The sequence below is a fragment of the Larus michahellis genome, chromosome 18, assembly GCF_964199755.1.
Source record: "Larus michahellis chromosome 18, bLarMic1.1, whole genome shotgun sequence".
NCBI lineage: Eukaryota > Metazoa > Chordata > Aves > Charadriiformes > Laridae > Larus > Larus michahellis.
Window position 1 is genome coordinate 2,412,930 of NC_133913.1, and position 17,799 is coordinate 2,430,728.

General features: G+C 44.4%; 2 protein-coding genes and 1 long non-coding RNA gene across 4 annotated transcripts in view; 1 reads left to right on the forward strand and 2 right to left on the reverse strand.

Moving 5' to 3' along the window:
* Positions 1–17,799, forward strand: part of LOC141732863 (uncharacterized) — a 165,732-nt gene that overhangs the window by 83,324 nt on the left and 64,609 nt on the right. The window lies entirely within an intron of this gene.
* LOC141732702 (keratin, type I cytoskeletal 17-like) lies at positions 1,890–5,923 on the reverse strand. The gene is made up of 8 exons (XM_074561999.1): positions 5,235–5,923; positions 4,350–4,432; positions 4,001–4,157; positions 3,644–3,805; positions 3,155–3,280; positions 2,827–3,053; positions 2,586–2,668; positions 1,890–2,165 (listed from the first exon to the last, which is right to left on the reverse strand). Exons 1-8 carry the CDS (start codon positions 5,727–5,729, stop codon positions 2,146–2,148), a joined length of 1,353 nt encoding a protein of 450 aa, XP_074418100.1. The 5' UTR covers positions 5,730–5,923; the 3' UTR covers positions 1,890–2,145.
* On the reverse strand, positions 10,672–16,547 carry LOC141732701 (keratin, type I cytoskeletal 17-like). 2 transcript variants are annotated; one of them, XM_074561998.1, is made up of 9 exons: positions 16,181–16,547; positions 15,795–16,147; positions 14,957–15,039; positions 14,341–14,497; positions 13,549–13,710; positions 13,050–13,175; positions 12,592–12,818; positions 11,452–11,810; positions 10,672–11,018 (listed from the first exon to the last, which is right to left on the reverse strand). In XM_074561998.1, exons 1-9 carry the CDS (start codon positions 16,545–16,547, stop codon positions 10,993–10,995), a joined length of 1,860 nt encoding a protein of 619 aa, XP_074418099.1. In that variant the 3' UTR covers positions 10,672–10,992. The 2 variants fall into 2 exon arrangements, with proteins under 2 accessions (XP_074418099.1, XP_074418098.1); XM_074561997.1 differs by having other exon boundaries at positions 15,795–16,547.

The following is a 17,799-nucleotide window of genomic DNA, read 5'->3' on the forward strand; positions in this document are numbered from 1 at the left end:
GGAATATGCTGTTATATTATAATCAATGATGTTAACTGATTGAATTCTAAATTCCTCCCTGCCAAAGCCCTTTTTTTTTCTTTCCTGTGGATCTTTTCAGAACAATAAACAACTATATCTCTTTTTCTAAGAACCATGGGTGAAGTGCAGTGAGTGCCAGGACAGACACTGATATCAAGATACCTGATCGAACAGATTACAAGGTTTCTGGAGCACCTGCCAGCCTGAGATGGCGGTGGTGAGGCTGCTGTTCTCTGGGCACAGCTATGGCTTGTTCCACGCGTGCTCCCCAGGACAGCCCTCGCCCCACACCAAGATGGAGTTGGTGCCTCCTGAATTAGTGGTGACATGCCAAAGGTGTGCTGTCGGCAGCAGGAGGACCCCGCCAGGGATCTAATCCTGCTGCAGTGACGGGCAGTTTTACTGGGCGCCCACCCCTTTCAGTCTGAAGATCTTCCATGGCTTTGGTTTTGCAGATTTAACTTCAGGCTCTCCATAGTTCTGCCTGTTCCACAAAGACCTTACACTTTTACAAATTAGTTCAGAAATGGGGAAGACGTACTGCAACTCTGCTCTTCCCTTGCGTTCTCTGCATGTGGAAGACACTATTTTTGATCATTCTGATACTTCTCTGTGCTTCTGGAGGATTAGAAGGAAGCAAAATTATCTTTCAGCGCTTATTTATGTACACTAACTGTAGTTCGAGTTTCCATAATCCTGCCTCAAAAAAGATGCCTTCTTAAGCTTTTTTGGCTATGTTAAGCACAGCTGAGACGTGTATGAATTCTGGCAGCCTTTGGAGAGAAAAGTCATGTTTGCATTTGCTTTATGTCACTTTCTATACTGTTAAAACCTGAAATGAGCTTTTTTCCTTTGGAGATGGGCTTTTGTTCATACAAATTCCTGATGATGGACTGGAAAAGGTCAGTCTGGAAACCCAGTTTTTCAACATGAATAGGAAGTATTTCTTCTTTGTGGATACTTACTGCAGACAGCAGTTACGATATTGCGGTGGCAGAGCCAAGACACATGATTGCTGAGAGAAGACCTAACCTAAATAATACTCTCGTGAGTTGTTTATGATGAGAAAACCTTTCATTTCCTTACCTTAACAGAACAATACCTCAGTCTTAGATGAAACAGCAAATACCAGAGACCAGATTTGACAGGGGAAGGAGGGAACAACAGGCACTTATAATTGAACCCGGCTGATTTTGTGCATCTGATGCACACCGTTATCGATCATAAAGGGGCTTCACTGTCATCATCAGAAAGCAAAATATGTATAAAATAGCTGTTCTAATTTACTATTGCCCTCTCATCTCCAATTTCATTGCGTATTTTATCTTCTTAAGCAGAAAAATAGAGTATAGGAAATACTTTCAGTGAATGAAACGTGTGTCTCATTCCTCTTAAGGCATAATATCAGCCAGTTGAGTGTACTGACAAAATCTGGGTTCTTGGTATTATATTGGTATTTATACTGAAATTTCTATCATAAAACATAGGAATGTTTTTGGTGCGTGACACTGAAGGAAACAGGCACATTGTCTTGTTGGCTGTATTTCCTAACAGAAGTTAGCAACACGTAATTCTCTGCATAGTCAAGGGTGTAGAAATACGTGATGTCAGGAAACCCATAGGTTCTGGAACACCTATACTGAGTCACCCCTTCCCACAGGAGCTGTAGCTGTGATGACGTGACCTAAGCCAAAGATTGGACTCATAAGAGTCATACTAGCGGCATTGAGCACAGTTTAGTACATTAACAGTTAATTAAATAATCTTCAGAGAGCCACCCATTATTGGTATTTCCTTTCTCCTTTCACTCACATCATACACATTCAAAGTTTGTTAAATTAAATGTCTCAGACACATTGTTTTTATTTGCATTGCAGAAGTAAAGTTTTATTAGAGGCAGTGTTATCTGCAGAGTTGAAGCCCTTGAACAAAGAACCCGTTGACAAAGACAAGTTGAGTAAGAGAAGTGTTGTAGAATGGAAGAAGGGGCGATGGGGCAGGGGACCAGGTGCTCCTTCCACGTTGTTCCGGTTTCATCAGTGGTGCTGCAGAAGTGCTTGGTCAGTCTCATTGTCCACGTTCAATGCCTCTTAGTCGGAGGGTGCCAGCGTCACTGCTGTTGCTCTAGCACACTCTTGACTGTCCTGTGTAAAGACAGAGCAAATCATTGCCTTAAGGGGAACCTGAGCTTTCCTGCTGAACTGAATTCTTTTACCTAACGTGCTGTGTTAGCAAGAGAAGCTCAGAGGCTCCAAGCGCAGCAATACCCTAGGCACTTTCTCAGAACTGTATTTTTTTTATTCCAATGAGCAAAAAAGTATATCCCATCCTGTAAATTTTATAATCTGCGGTTTATATTTAGGTAGAAGAAAGGGCGAGACTTCCTGTATTTTAACCCCTGTTTCCTCCATGACAGAGCCAATGAGGTTCTCTCACTTGTGGGGTACTGGATCTGGGAATCTTGCCCAGCCCAAAATACAAAACTTTTTTCTGATCAAATATATTTTACTCATTGGGGTAGATGTAACCCACTAATAAACACAGCCTTACAAGTGTTGTCTTACCTGTCATGTCACCACACTGGGAATGAGAGTAGGAATATGATTGAGTAGATTTTCCACCTCCTTGAAAAGCTGCTTGGGAGGCACTGTAACAGGAGAGTAATTAATTGACCAAAAAATTGCTAACCACTGAATATTCAGTCAAAAAAGATGTTGATGTAGTTCCATAGACAAGAAGTCTCTATTAGCAGTTAAGTACACAGGGATGTCTTTTTATTCCCTTGCTATAATACGGAATACATACACAATGTCTTGCTGTCCCTCCTGCAGCAGAGCCCGGTACTGAGCAATCTCCTGCTCCAGGCGGGTCTTGATGCCCAAGAGCATCTTGTACTCCTGGTTCTGACTCTCCATCTCGCAGCGGATGCTGGCCAACTCCTCCTCTACAGAGTTAATCTGCCCTTGGATTTGTTGCAGCAGGCAGCCATAGCGAGATTCGGTCTCTGCCAAGGAGTTTTCCAGAGAGTTTTTCTGAAAGTGGAATTGGAAATGCAGGAGTTTAGGACCAGAGCTCTACCCGTCCCTGCCCGTCCTGAGGGAGGAAGGGCCCTCGGCGATCCTGCCCCACGTACCGTGCTGATCTGCGCCTGCAGTTCGATCTCCAGGTTCTGCGTTTCGCGTCTCAGTTCGGTGAGCTGGTGGCTGCTGGTCTGGATGTCCTGGCTGCTGGAAGTGACCTGCCGATTGACTTCTTCAATCTGCAGGAGTCAAACCCCAGACACACTTTCTGAGTGAGAAAATCCCCTCAGGGAGCAGATTTGCTGACAGCGAACTAAGATAGCCAGGGAGCCACTCTCCCCTTCGTCCTGTCCCCATCGAGGACAGCCTGGTCATTGCTCGGTAGATCGTGCCGTTCCACCCACCTTTGTGCACCAGACCTGGCCTGCTCCCCCTCTGCCGCTGCAGTCTTTCCCAGCAGCTCTTTCCTGCCCATTCCCCAGCCGTGCAAGCGAGGTGCCAGTGAGCAGCCTCCCCCTTTAGCCAGAGGCTTTGCGTGGCCCGTCCCAGGGTGTCTGGGCTTTCCCACAGAAGGAGACTGCACTTTGTGCATCGCAACGTACCTTGACTTCATACCACTGCTCAACCTCTCTGCGGTTCTTCTCGATGATCTGCTCGTATTCGTTTCTCAGGTCGTTCAGTATCTTTGTCAAGTCTTCGCCAGGGGCAGCATTGACCTCCACACTCACGTCACCACCAGTTTGAGCCTGCAGCTGCCTCATTTCCTGCAGAGAGGCCGAGGAGAGGAGCAAAGAGCACAGGTCATTTCTTGTGTTGGGGGCGGTGGGCAAAGCAGTGTCAAGGCTCAAAGGAATGACAGTCACATGACATAAGGCTGAACTGATTTGATCTGTAACTTTGGGAAAGCTGAAGAATCAAGGGACTGTGTCTTGGACACGCTATTTATCATTGGATCATACCTCCTCATGGTTTCTCTTAAGAGCAATCAGCTCATCCTTCAAGGACTCTAGCTCGGATTCCAGTGAAGATCTAACCAGAGTCAGGTCATCCAGGAGATTTCTCAAGCCATTAATATCAGCCTCCACAGTCTGACGGATGACCAGCTCATTCTCATACCTTCACCACAGACAACAGGGACAGAGAAATGGGGAAATGAGATGATGACAGTCAATAGCACACATCTTTCCAAGGTCTGTATCACAATAAAACATGAAGACTCAGTAACACCACTCGGGGCAGTGCTGCCTTGTCTCCTGAGATTATGAGCCGGGTTTGAAAGACATGTAAGATTCACAGAGAGGTACTCACTTCATTCGGAAGTCATCAGCGGTCATCTTGCTGTTATCGATGTCCAGAAGCAGTCTGTTATTGTCCACAGTGGCAGAAATGATCTGCAAAAGGGGAAGTTGGGGAGGAGTCTTTCTGTGTTCAAGACATGCAGGACAAGCAGAAAGAAGACCCAAAGCTTTGGTGGGGCGTTGTTGCAAGTCTTGGAATTGTTTCCTGCAGTAATGCAGGGGCTATATGAGAGGGCAACACTCCAAATTTACTTTTCAAGGAAACCCGGGCTAGGACAGACCATCCTCCCAAATCCCTACTCTTTGCTTCTCTTTTGCAAGTTAGAGAGTTCTTCATGTGTCCCAAGGAATGTATTCATCCCTTTTCCTGCAAAGTGCTTCTTCACCGTCTGTTGACTCTATTTTTTTTTGGTACCAATTTAAGCTGATTGCAAGGGAAGGCCTTGGTCCTTCCCTCTGGTCTGTGTAGGAGTGTGCAGAGATAAAGGGCCTTCAGGTCTTGCAGTCCAGGTGCTGTGGCTTAGCGCTCCATCCAGCTGAACTGGGTGGGAGCAGAGGGAAGCACTGGAAACCACACACGCCTGGTTTGGAGCCACCTGTAGAATGTGGGATCTCAGTTACGTGCGCCAGCATGTTTGGGCCTGGTGGAGCACTCCTTGATGCCTCGGGCTGTGCCCCCAGAGCACATGCCTTTCGCTTGTGGCATGGTGGTGGGGTTTGCTTACCCCAGAGCTGGGAGGCGCAGCTCAGCAGGTTTCTGCCGGCAGTACCACCAGCAAGGCCGTCCAGCAGCTCCCTCCCACCCCTTTAGAGCCAGTGGCAGAGGGAAGGAAGACGTCCTTACAAGTGGGACTAGCGTGTGGAGATGGAGCCACGTTAGTCGGGACTATCCTACCTGATTTTGGAGTTGTTCGATGGTCTGGTAGTAGGAGGTGTAGTCCTTGGAAACACTGGGAGCTTGTTTCCTGTACCACTCCCGGATGTACTGCTCCAGCTGAGTATTTTCTTCTTCCAGCCTTCGCACCTTGTCCAGGTAAGTAGCCAGGCGGTCATTGAGGTTCTGCATGGTGACCTTCTCATTGCCGCTCAGAAGGGTGTCCCCCCCAGCACAAAAGCCTCCTGCAAAACCACCACCAAAGCCTCCTCCTAGGCCTCCACCAAAGCCTCCTCCCAAGCCTCCACCAAAGCCACCAGCAAGGCTGCCAGCGCTCATGCCCCCTCCGTAGGCAATGCCGCATGCTCCCCCCCCATAGCTTCCTCCGCCTGTCACAGAGGAGGCGTATCGCCGGCAGGAGACGGAGGAACTCCTGCCGCTACCGCCACCACAGCCGCCGCCACCTCCACCGCTCCTGTAAGAGGTGGTAGATGTTCTCTTGATGCTGCAGCTCATGGTTGAAGTGATCAGAAATCCAGCCCCAAAAGCAAAGCCCGCTGCTCAGCTTGATACAGAAGATCAGAGTGCAGCCTTCGTCCTCGCTGGTGGCTATTTATACCTTGTTGGGTGGGTGTCACCTGGAAGGCAGTCCAGCTTCCCATGGAGGTTGCCAGCCTTAGTGCTCATGCTGAAAGTGATGTGCTAAGGGAATTTTGTCTGAGGTAAGTATAATGCATTACCATTCTCTTCAAGTATGTCCGTGTTGATTCACACAAAGCGTGCACTATAATTTTATGTGGGTGGCTCTTTGTTGGATATTTTGTTGAATAATACAATATCTCATAGCTTCTATTAATCTGGCAATATATCGCTAGTAATAGGCGTTAATGAAGGCTCCGCCTTGGTTGTCTGTCTCCTTCAGTCTTCTGTGTGGTAAAATTCAGTATTTCAGTGTTTGTCTTCCTCCTGTGATCACAGACAATGATTTGTAAGACCAGCAGCTGCCAAGGGACTCTTCATTCATTAATTTATTCAAAATTTACATTAGCTATTTAGAAATCAAATTTACTGAAATAAATTATTAATTTTAAAAACTGCATTCCTATGCCTGTTATAGAAGAGAATTTTACACTGAGTTTTTTTGCTCTGTTGTCGCTGCTTATATTGAGGAAAGTCCTGCCGGTATTTAACTTTTTCTGAAAGTGCAGGATGGTGATTTCAGTTATTTTTCTTGTTGAAGAAAACTGGGTGACGGCTGCAAAAGTAGTATTTTGTAATGGAAAAGGTGTTAAATCTTTTCCTATCAGACAGCTATTAATTTTATCTTAGCTGTTTTAAATGGACTCAGAGGAAACTGAGAAATGTTTGTTATTTCATATTTTCATCATCATATTAAAAATAGCTGTTTCTCAGAATATGTCCTTGAATTATATAATGTATTAAAAAATAAGTTTGATGAAAAGATACAGTGCCGAAGACTGGGTTAGAAAAAATATAATAATTATCTGAACTCATTACAGTGAATTGTATTTGCCAACCGTGAGAGAATATCTTGCAACACAAAGCAGAGTAAGAAACAATTGTGTATGTTTTTCCATCCACTGCCTATGCAATATGGGGTGTTCAGTGAGTTGCTTTTTCCATCTTTACTAATCAAGCCTCTATGAAACTGAGAGAACCTTGAACAGAAACTAATTCTTGGGTTTCCAGCTGTGCATTAAGTATTGACACTGTAACTCCTCCAGAAGAGTCAGTTGGCTAGTACAAGGGAAGCACAAGGAGCTGATGGAACCTACTGTGAATTACCACCTCAAAATCAGCTTAGCCACAGTGAGGGAGGATGAATTCAACCTGGAAGCATTTTAGGAAGAGGTTACATAGCACAGAAGAAGAAGGAGACTCATTAAAATTAGCAAAAGAAGAGAGAGAAGGGATTGAGTCACCCTACACATGAAGGTATGCATCAGAGAGGGGAGTGGGGTTGTTTGAAGTTGTGTGCCTGTGTGTGCCCTGTGGATGGAAAAAGAGCTGGGGCTGAAGCCCTGAAGAGGCACCTCTGGGCTGTGCTTTGCTCTTGGCATGTACCTGCTGCCGTTACGCTTCTCCAACACCCCGGGACACAGCCCTCCTCCCGCCTGTCTCCCGCAGCAGCTCGGGTGCCAGAGACATTGCTCACAAACAAGGTTCCTTCTGCCATCGTGCCTCTGAGAGCCAACAGCTGCTTGAAAATACACAGCTTCACGCCGGGTGAAGCCATATGCTTTTAGTCTTCTGGGTTTGCTTTTTTAGTAGGTTTATGATTTTACAATAGGCTTTTGTATATCCATAAATCTTATTTTCTTCTTTTATCATAAGAATGATATAGAAAGGCTTGTCAACAAAATATTGTTGAATTGGAAGGGAAGAGGTGTGAACCGTCACCACTGGAATGTTATCTCCTACCTGTAGAAATGCTTAGTCTTTAGAGGCTTAATATGCGATGAGATCTAACCTTGAAGTGCTGAACCCTGGAGCCTGAATTCAGCTGCCTAAAGGCATCTCCTTGTAGGCACTGCCAGTGACTTCCACGGGACCTGGAGGTGTTGCCCGGACTTCATGAGAAAAGGGACTTCAATACATGGGAAATAATCCTTACGAGAGAAACAAATTTTTGAACTTAAAGTGAAACTGGATAATGAAAAAAAATCCACAAAATTATGATTTATCATCGTTTTGTCAACTAACTTTAATTAGAAAGACCTTCATGTCAGTCGTGATTTTGCATGCTGCTGTGTTTAGAGACAACGCTGTCGTGTCATTGGTCATGATGTGTCTCCTTCTGGGGCTGAAACACTCCAGGATACTATTGAGTGCACATGCAGAATGTCACCAAAGTTACGGCACTCAAAATACAGCCCAGGGTATCTGTGCGCCCTAGACTGATACAGTGGAACTCATGATGTTCTCTGTTTTGACCTTCAGTATATTGAATAGAGAATCATCTCTGTGGCCACAACCTTCAGGGGGACATATCCCCAGATTTCATAGTTCTCCATGGAAGACCCCAGTTGTATTCTGTTCATCCAAACGTTCACACTATCTAGATCCACCGGGTTTCCCTCAGTCTTTGTTCAAGACACAGTGAGATTCCTTATTCCCTTTTCATACTCTCTTTTAATTTCCTTACCCACACCAGTGAGCTTTTCCTGAAAATCCTTCATTCCCTCAAACTGGGCGTTTTACTACGTGCTGTCTCGATTCTGCCTATTTTAATCGCTTTTGAACTTTGTCACATGGTGTGTAGCATTTAGTGCCTGTTGGGCGGCAAAGTAATTATGAGACAGGAAAATAAATACTCTTTATAGTTTAATTTAAAGTGTAGAATGGCATCTATGGAGGTAGTTGTAACATAGAAGGTGCAAGAGATAACAGTATCGTACCCTCTAGAGGGCTCTGTTGATTACTTTGAAATAATCCACATACCATTTACTATGGGCGTCATATCTCTTTCTAGATTATGTGTGTAGTCCAAGTATCTAAAACCAAGAAATAGAAATCAGCGTTACTAGAACCTCGTTCTTTCAGTTGTGTGTCACTGGGAGTGTTTGTGTAGCATAAAGTCTGTTTAACAAGTCTGCAAAACCTCAATACAAACAAATACAGACTTCGGTTTGGTGGAGGTCAAGTATTTCTGTTTCCCCGAATGGTTCCCAAGTGTTGAGCAGGTTTGCCTGGCAATGTATTTCGGCAAATTCATTTTGCATCTGTTCTCTCCATCCACACCCTTGTCCGTCACCCTGTTTTGCCTTCGGTCAATGGTGCTGGCTCCTCTTCCGCACAAGCCCCATTTGCTTGGACTCTTTATCCGCCACTAGGGGCCACCCCCTGAGCACCAGCAGTTAAGCCTGAAATTCATGGACCTGTGAAGTCTGCAAGTCCATGTACATCTGAGCCCTGCCCTTATATATAGTGACCTTGTGCTGCCCCAGGGTTGCTCAGGGCCTCGTTTGCTGGGATCTGCGGAGCTCGGGCCATTGGCTGTCTTGTTTTAAAACTTCGCTTGACCATAAGCCTTCTGGCTCGGCTGGGGGCAGGACAGAGCCTCCTGCAAACAGCTCTGTGAGCGGGACCTCCTTCAGGGGGGGCTATGGGGGGGCTGGTGTGCTGGGCAGGGACTGGGCTTTCCTGTCCCTCTCCAGGTTTTCCGCTGCTGGCTGCGCTTGCAAGCTGCACGGCCCATCCCTGACTCTCTTCTGGGTCGTCTGGGTGGCAGCTGTACAACGGACTGAGAATTTTAAATGAGTCCGAGGAATTCAGATGCCAACTTCTCATTAAAATTAATAAAGCTGTGGTTTACAATCTGCCTACTTTGGCAGCCCTCTCTCCTCCAAAATATCATGCAGAAGTTCCTGAGATTCGTCAAACGTGCACAGAGACTGCTTTGAAAGGCCTGGGACAATACATTTAATTTCCTTTGATCTCTGAATTTGTTAGTCTCCAGAAGGCAAAGTGGTGTGGTTTTCAGCTCTGGAAATGGCTTTTATCCATGGGGGTGGGCTGTGGTGAAATAAGCTACTGTTTGTCTTCATGAAAAAAGTTGTCCCAGTCAATGGAGAAAGCTATACTATAATTTCTTGGAAATAATGACAGAAGCAAATACAACTCCCAAAAGGTAGCCAATAACAAGAGACTACTTTCTGATTGTTTGGTTGCTGAGTTGCTCCGAGCAGTTGCAGCAGCCGAGCAATCAGATTTTTTGCAAGCTGTAGCCAGGAATGTTTGTAATAGCAGTTGGGTGCGGCTGGAAGCCTTAATGTTAATTTTTTTCACAGTACAGATCCTCCTATCCAAAAGTAAACATTCCAGGTACTTTCACACATACTTCATTTGTCACCAGTAGAAGGCAAATATTGCTGTTAGTACTAACATTTTATGGAGGAGAACTTTGTAAGGATCCTGTAAATTATGTTTCCTTTAACCCTTTTTTCCTTGTCTGTTCAAAACCAGATCACTAGCTTGTCCGTTTCCAGTTTAAACCGATGAGTGTCAGTTAAGGTTTTGTGAATCATAAACAGAAACATTCAGTTCACGGTCCTGGTTCTGTAATCACTCAGGTTCCTTTGCGTCAGGCCTGGGTGGGCACTCGTTTGATGCCGACTTTATTAACGTTCATATAGTGCTGAGGCTCTGCACTCTGGTCTGGGCTGATATTCAACTGCTGTTGAGTCGTGGAGCTCAGCTCCACAAGATTATCTGGCACGTTATTAAAACACAAAGGCACAGCCCAGGATGCTCCAAGAGGATTACGATCTGCCCTGAATGCTCAGAAATTGTGCTTTAACTCTAAATTTCATTGTCAACCAGTGTAATGTATCGTCAGCTTTTCTGCCTGGAGGCATGTGTTGGCATGCCTTTGTGTTTTCTTTTTAAGTGTTTACATCTACAGAATGGAAGAAAACCTACGCACAGGATTCTGGTTGCATCAGACAGAAATGAATTTTTATTAGCAACATTTTCTTGATACAGAACAACACAAGTAACAAACAGGTTGAATCTGTAAAGCAAGTAGCTCAAGTGCCAATGATTGAAGCCCCAAAGCATTCCGGGCAGAAGTGCGTAGCGTGCATGGCGGGTGGCCCATTGGAGGAGCTCTGATGGGCCTTGTTGGACAGATGGCATCAGCGACCTTGAGGAACTGTTAAGAACATCTGTTCATTCCTCGGGAGCATGGGGAATGTAGAGCATTTGGGCCAAGTTCTGCTTGAAAGGTCTTGCACTGTAGGATCCTCAATGTATATTCTTAGTCAAAAGATTTTCTTCCATACCCTGGTTAGAAATAAAGAAAGCATTAATTTCTTTAGTATCTCTGAGGCACTAGTATTTACCAGACAGAAAAGAAGCTTGATATGTGTAAGTGACCGTAAACATTCCAAAAGCATAAAGGAAAACTTCAGCATGGTGCAAAAGCAGTGGTATTTATGAGGTTCTGCAAAGAATGAGAGAGGTGAAGAAAAACAGTTGGGGTTTTAACAACATGATTAGCTGAAATCACAAATAGAAATTGAATGTGTGTTTCTTAAGCAGAGTTGATACTTTGCACACAAATAGGAAAGAATTTTTCATAAAAGTAAATGTAACGCTTTCCAGGAAATGTAGTTTATCCGCGGTACTGTTTACCTCCAGAAGAATATGTTGATGTAGTGTATAAATTAGTAAGGATGGGACTGAGAGCACAGTGTGACCACACAACAATTCTCACCTTGGCTTTCACCACCAGTCCTGCAGGACTGAGACTGGGAAGATGAAGAGTAGGAGTGGGAACTGCTGACGCCTCCTGAGATCCTTCCTCCTCCTCCTCCTCCTCCAATAGTGCTGCAGCTGCCGCTTCCTCCTCCCATTCCTCCGCTTCCTCCTCCCATTCCTCCGCTTCCTCCTCCCATTCCTCCTCCACAACTTCCTCCTCCCATTCCTCCTCCTATTCCACCAGAGGAAATGCTGCCACCTCCATATCCACCACTCATGCTACCACCTCCTCCTCCTCTTCCTCCTCCAGAAGAATAGCCTCCACCTCCTATTCTACCACCTCCCATGCCTCCTCCCATTCCTCCGCCTGTGATTCTGCAGAGAGAAAGAAGGAGAAAAAAAGTTAATCAAATGCTTTTTGACCTCCAAAGAAAATCTATCTACAGATACTGCACGGAAGCCTGCACTTCTCTGGTCTCTGCTTCTCCTTTTTAGAACCTGGCACAGATCAGCAAGACAGCTAGTGCAGTGCCAAAACCGAACCTCTCCTTCAATTTCGGCTTGAATGCAAGAGTTCTTGCTTTTCCCACATTCTGCTCAGCTATTTCTTGCAAGATTTAGCATTGCTGTGTTGTCTGCGTATGGTGGCACTGCGTCCCAAACCGGAAAGGCAGAGAATGAAGCTTTAGCTGTTCTTTCAGGTGCTGCTTCCAGGCAGAAGCAGGCTCACTGCATAAGGGAAGCTGAAGTAGCTTGAACTTTCAGAGAACTGCACACTGAGACTTTTACGAAGGTTTGGAAAACTATGCTCATTTTTCTGCTTATGGTCTTCCCCAAAGTGACTTCTGTCTGTTCAGTTCCTGGCCTTTTTTGAGCCGGGGTAGAGGCAGGGCTCTGTACGTGGGCTCCCTGTCCAGCCCCAAATCAGTAGTTCAGAATTTCTGCATTAATTTTTCCTCACATGATTTATGTTCTGAACAGGTTTGCCAAGAAATGTGTGGTACCTCAAACCTGGGAGACAGTTGCTCAAGATAGCTGCATTAGCCTCATTTCAGTACAAAATCTGTTTTGCAAATCTGTTAATTTCCTGGTTTTGTGACTAATCTGGCAACCCTGGGTTTCACACAATGCTGGGTTCTTTTCTCAGTTTACGTACACAATGTCTTGCTGCCCTTCCTCAAGCAGAGCCCGGTACTGAGCAATCTCCTGCTCCAGGCGGGTCTTGATGCCCAGGAGCATCTTGTACTCTTCGTTCTGACTCTCCATCTCGCAGCGGATGCTGGCCAACTCCTCCTCCAAGGGGCCGATCATAGCCTGGATCTGCTGCAGCTGCATGTTGTAGCGGCGTTCTGTGTCTTCCAAGTTGGATTGCAAAGAGTCTATCTGCAAATGGAAAACAAATACAGTGTTTATGGGAATGTGGCGAGTTTAACTTATTTTTGTGGACAAATTGGAGACCTTCACAAACCAGAAAAAAAGCATATCTTTGAAGATAAGCAGTCCAGCCTCCTGTTCTCTACAAATGGAGTACTTTCTAGCTGTAACTATTCTTTCATTCTAGTGACACATACAGCCAGTGCCACAGGTGAAGCAGAAGCAGATGCCTTTCCTTACCATGCTGATTTGCGACTGCAGCTCAATTTCCAGGCTTTGGTATTCACGTCTCAGCTCAGAGATCTGTTGGTTGCTTGATTGTATCTCCTGGCCGCTTGAGTGGACTTGTTGATTCACTTCTTCCATCTGAAAAATTCACATACAACATTGAGGCATTTTTGGTAGTAAGAAAACATTGTGGGGTTGTCATAAAAGCACTGAGAAAGCAATTAATAAGAATAAAGAAAGATGTAATGTAGACTGACTGTGTATATTCCCCACATGCCACTCAGCTAACTCACTCTGGGTAATTCACCTTGCTGCTGGAACACAGATTCCACATGCTTTACCACATAACCTTATTACACCAGAACTGACCTGTTACAATAAACTGCTTAAAGTCATTTAAAGTTAATGTCCCTTAAAGAATATATGATAAGTTGCCTTTTCTCTGCTGGATGTAAATAGGTCCAGTTCTTTCTGAAAGATTTAGTAACCAAAAAAAAACCCCTGTGCTTACCTTGGTTTCATACCAGCTTTCCACCTCTTTCCGGTTGTTCTCAATAAGCCGTTCATATTCACTACGCATTTCATTTAATTTTTCCATCAAATTGATGCCAGGAGTAGCATTGACCTCCACATTGACATCACCACCAGATTGTGTTTGCAGTCCTCTAATTTCCTGAAAAAAACCCCACAAAACCCACCAGGTTGTCAAAGGGTGAAGGTAAGGAGAAGTGTCATTGTTTGAAATAAAGGCAAAGAAAGGGACCCAAGTCCTCACACAGCTGTATGGCTCCTGCAGAGGGGGCCTCATCTGCCCTTGTGAAAGGGAACAATTCTGCCGTTCCTAAGCCAGACTTTACAGTGAACCATAGCAGGCACCACATACACATTGACCCTGCCATTGTCTCCTCAGGGTCATAAGGAATTCTACTTGTGAAAATCCTTTTAGGTATTTTTTTTCTCAATGTGAAAGATCATTGCAGATAGTATAAATGTTTTCTTTTGACTCCTCCCTATATTCTTTCCATTTTTCCTTCCATGAGTTCAGCACCAAACTTGTACTTTGTACTGAAGCCATTTATTTCCCTGATCTTGTTTTGCCACACCTTGACCCGGGTGCCTGACTACATCAGCTGCAGGCAGCTGTGGATGCTACGTACTCCTGAAAATCAAAGCCAGATTGTGTCACCTTGAATGGTCAAAGCCAGCAGCCAAAATGTGGTCACTGCTAGGGACGAAATCCAGAGGAAATTCTCTGAGTGTTGAGTTTTCATTAGTTATTCTTTTAAAGTATGGGGCAACTTACCTCTTCGTGGTTCTTCTTCAGATAGATCAATTCCTCTTTCAGGGATTCAAACTGTGTCTCCAAGTCAGATCTGGCTAGAGTCAGTTGATCCAACAGTGGACGTAATCCATTAATATCACTTGCCACACTCTGGTGGAGAGTATATTCAGTTTCATATCTAAATGAAAGACAAAAAAGACAGTAAAAGTGCTGCCAGATCTCTTTGTTTATGATCTTGATGATGAACAGTTCCCATCAGTACATTTATGGTCTTTAATCCCATTGCTCAGTTCTTAAAAGAAAGGACCTAATTCTCTTTCCATCTCTAATAGGTTTGTTTGATTTCAGTAGAATTTCCCTCTATGAGATTTATATGATGAGGATCATGTTTATAAATCTACATGCAAGGATGGAGAAACTTAGAATGTAGACCTTTAAATGTCACTTTTTGATAACTTGTCTGGAGAAAAACTATAATGAAAGACTAACACAAAATCAGTCTTGGAATGCTTTCCCCAAAAATTAGATATTCCGTCATTGGAGCCAAGAGGCTACAGCATCCACAAAGATTCATTGGAATATGAACTCATGGGGGTAAAGGGAGGCAAGATGGAATGAGACGGAGGGAGAGACTCACTTCAGTCTGAAGTCATCCACAGTCATCCTGGTGTTGTCAATGTCAAGAAGGATCTTGTTAAGGTCCACGTTTGCACCAACAATCTGAAGGGGAGAGGGCAGATGTTACTTGGTCAGTTTGTCTTTTCAGTCTGACACACAGAAAGAGGGAAGAAATACTGTGCAGAAACACCTTTCAGAATATCTTTATGGTAATGTCAAGCCTGACTGGTGCTGCAGGAGCTATATAGAGAGAAGAGTTTATTGCTTCTGGTTAAAAGAAAGTGCCTTTGCTGTCAATTTTGGTTTACAAATATCCATTAAAAATGTAATACATTGTTGGAGAGAATAACTAAATAAACTCCTCATATTCCAAAAACAGTAGGAAAGCATAATTGCATTGCATGTGGCATCAACCATATTCAGGTAGGAGATATGGGACTATTAAATGGCCGAGGCTAGAATTAGACAATGCACATGTTGTCTCATCCTTCACAAAAAGCTGCACTAGTAGGGCAACATAAGCAAGCAATGGTTATATCGCCCGTTCCAGAGAGTGAGGAACTAACAAGCAAGAGCACAGTGTTGAAGGGAGCACTGGACAGGCCCCATAATGGGTGCCCTAGAAATGATCTGCCATTGCACCAAACAGTGCCACCTGTGCCAGAAAACAGTGTGCCAGAATACACCTGTCACCCACGGCAGAGAAAAACCGGTACTCAGGCTTTGTCACCACAGCAGTCTGCTTCCTGGCTAAAACAAAGGAGGGAATACATCGCCACAAATAGGGATCTTGTGCTGCAGGAGGCAAGTGCTGTTCTAATGAGAATCTATTAAAAGTTAGTCAAATTACATCATACCTGGTTTTGCAGTTCTTCAATTGTTCGGTAATATTGGCTGTAGTCCTTGCTAGAAGTGGGACATTGATTTTTGTACCACTCCCTGATCAGTTGTTCAAGTTGAGCATTTTCGTCCTCCAAGCGTCGCACTTTATCCATGTAAGAAGCCAGGCGATCGTTAAGGTTCTGCATGGTCAGCTTCTCATTTGTGGAGAGCAAGCCGGAATCTTCACCAAACCCCATTCCACCAAAACTACCTCCACCGTAGCCACCACCACCAAAGCTGCCACCACCAAAGCTGCCACCACCAAAGCCACCACTACCCCCAAAGCCGCTAAATCCACCTCCACTATATCCACCACCACCAAAACTACCTCCACCTCCACCAAGACAAGATCCATAACCACCTCCCATTCCCCCAAACCCACCCCCACCTGATCCATATCCTCCTCCCATGCTTCCACAGCTCATTCCTCCGCCATAACTACCACCACTCATTCTCCCACCGTAGCTACTGCGGCTAATCCTTCCACAGCTGCCACTGCTAAAGCCCCCTCCATAGCTGCTCCTGGAAACTCCTCCACCAAAGCTTCTGCCAGAAAAGCCTCCACTTCCTCCAGAAGAGGTGTATTTTTTAGAGGACACTGAGGAGTATCCACCAGATCTACGTATTCCACAGCTGCTGCCCCCTCCACCACCTCCACCGCTATACCCTCCACCACCACCACTGCTAATTCTAGTAGTACTAGTTGAAGATTTAGTGCCGCAGCTCATAGTGACAGCAGGGAAGAGTCTAACCACAATCCCAAATTTAGGTGCACAGCCTGATAAGATTCAGGACTGCAAATTTTCATCCCTTGCTCTCCCTATTTATACTTTTGACACTGGGTGTCACCACCAGGGTGTTTCCTTCTCCCAGGGCATTTACCAACCTTGTTGTTTGTGCCAAGAATAATTTGCTGAACAATATTTTTGTGCTGATATCTCAGGCAATCTACCCCATTGCTGGGTTTATGCTGTTTGTTTAAGACCGAACATTTCATTTCTTTTGGGTGGCATTCTTGTCATTTACCTTTTCCTGGACTAGGTGGTCTTTTGCCTCATGCAGCCTGGACCTGCTTTACGATGGCAAAGCTGCTTTATACAGGATCTTGTTGAAGCTAATGCTGAGATAATGTGTACCTGATGGAACTATACAGAGAGACTTTGCGTTCTCGGTTCTTCCACAAAAGAAAGAAGATGAGGCCCAAATCCCTCATGTTGGACTATGCATTTATTTGTTCAATTATTAATCTATGTTCTTTGCTAAGATTTTTGTAGCTGCTATTGTCAAAGACTGTTGTTCTCTTTTGTTCTTTCATATTTTGTGCATCTAAGATCTTCTACACTGCTTATATTCTTCTTCTCACTACACATGATAGTGCAAGAATTTTATTAATAGGACTGTACAGCTTGTGTATTTTTATTGTCCAACTTGTGTATCCCCGCCATCACTTAGAGAACGTATTTATTTATTGAGAAGTCTGTTTCACTCCATGCAGTGGGATGCTTATTTAAAAATCAAAATCCTTCCTTTGTGAAGAAAGTGCTAATACAGCACACCAGATAGCAAAGTCCTAGAAATCAAAGAGAAAAAAAAATATTGGATTTTTTTTCACCAAAGAGCTGTTGATCTAAAATAGTAGAAAGACTAAGGATACTTTAATTGTATTATAAAGTCAATCGGAGCACAATTAGAAGCTGTATTAATGCAGACAATGACCTATAAACTACTGTGTGGGCAGACCTTTTATGGTATAATATTAAATTGCTCATTCTCTCTATTGTTACTGTGTCATATATTACAGGTGGTAATTATATATACTGCGCTTAATGCAGAGATCCTTGAGACTCTAAAACAGCATCCTGAGAGAAAAGCTGAAAGGCTTTTTGCATAAATCAGTTGAAACCAGACTGTTGAGACCACAAAAGAAATTCCACCATAGTTCGGTCTTGCACCGATCCCCAGAAGTTTGCCCAAGATGGA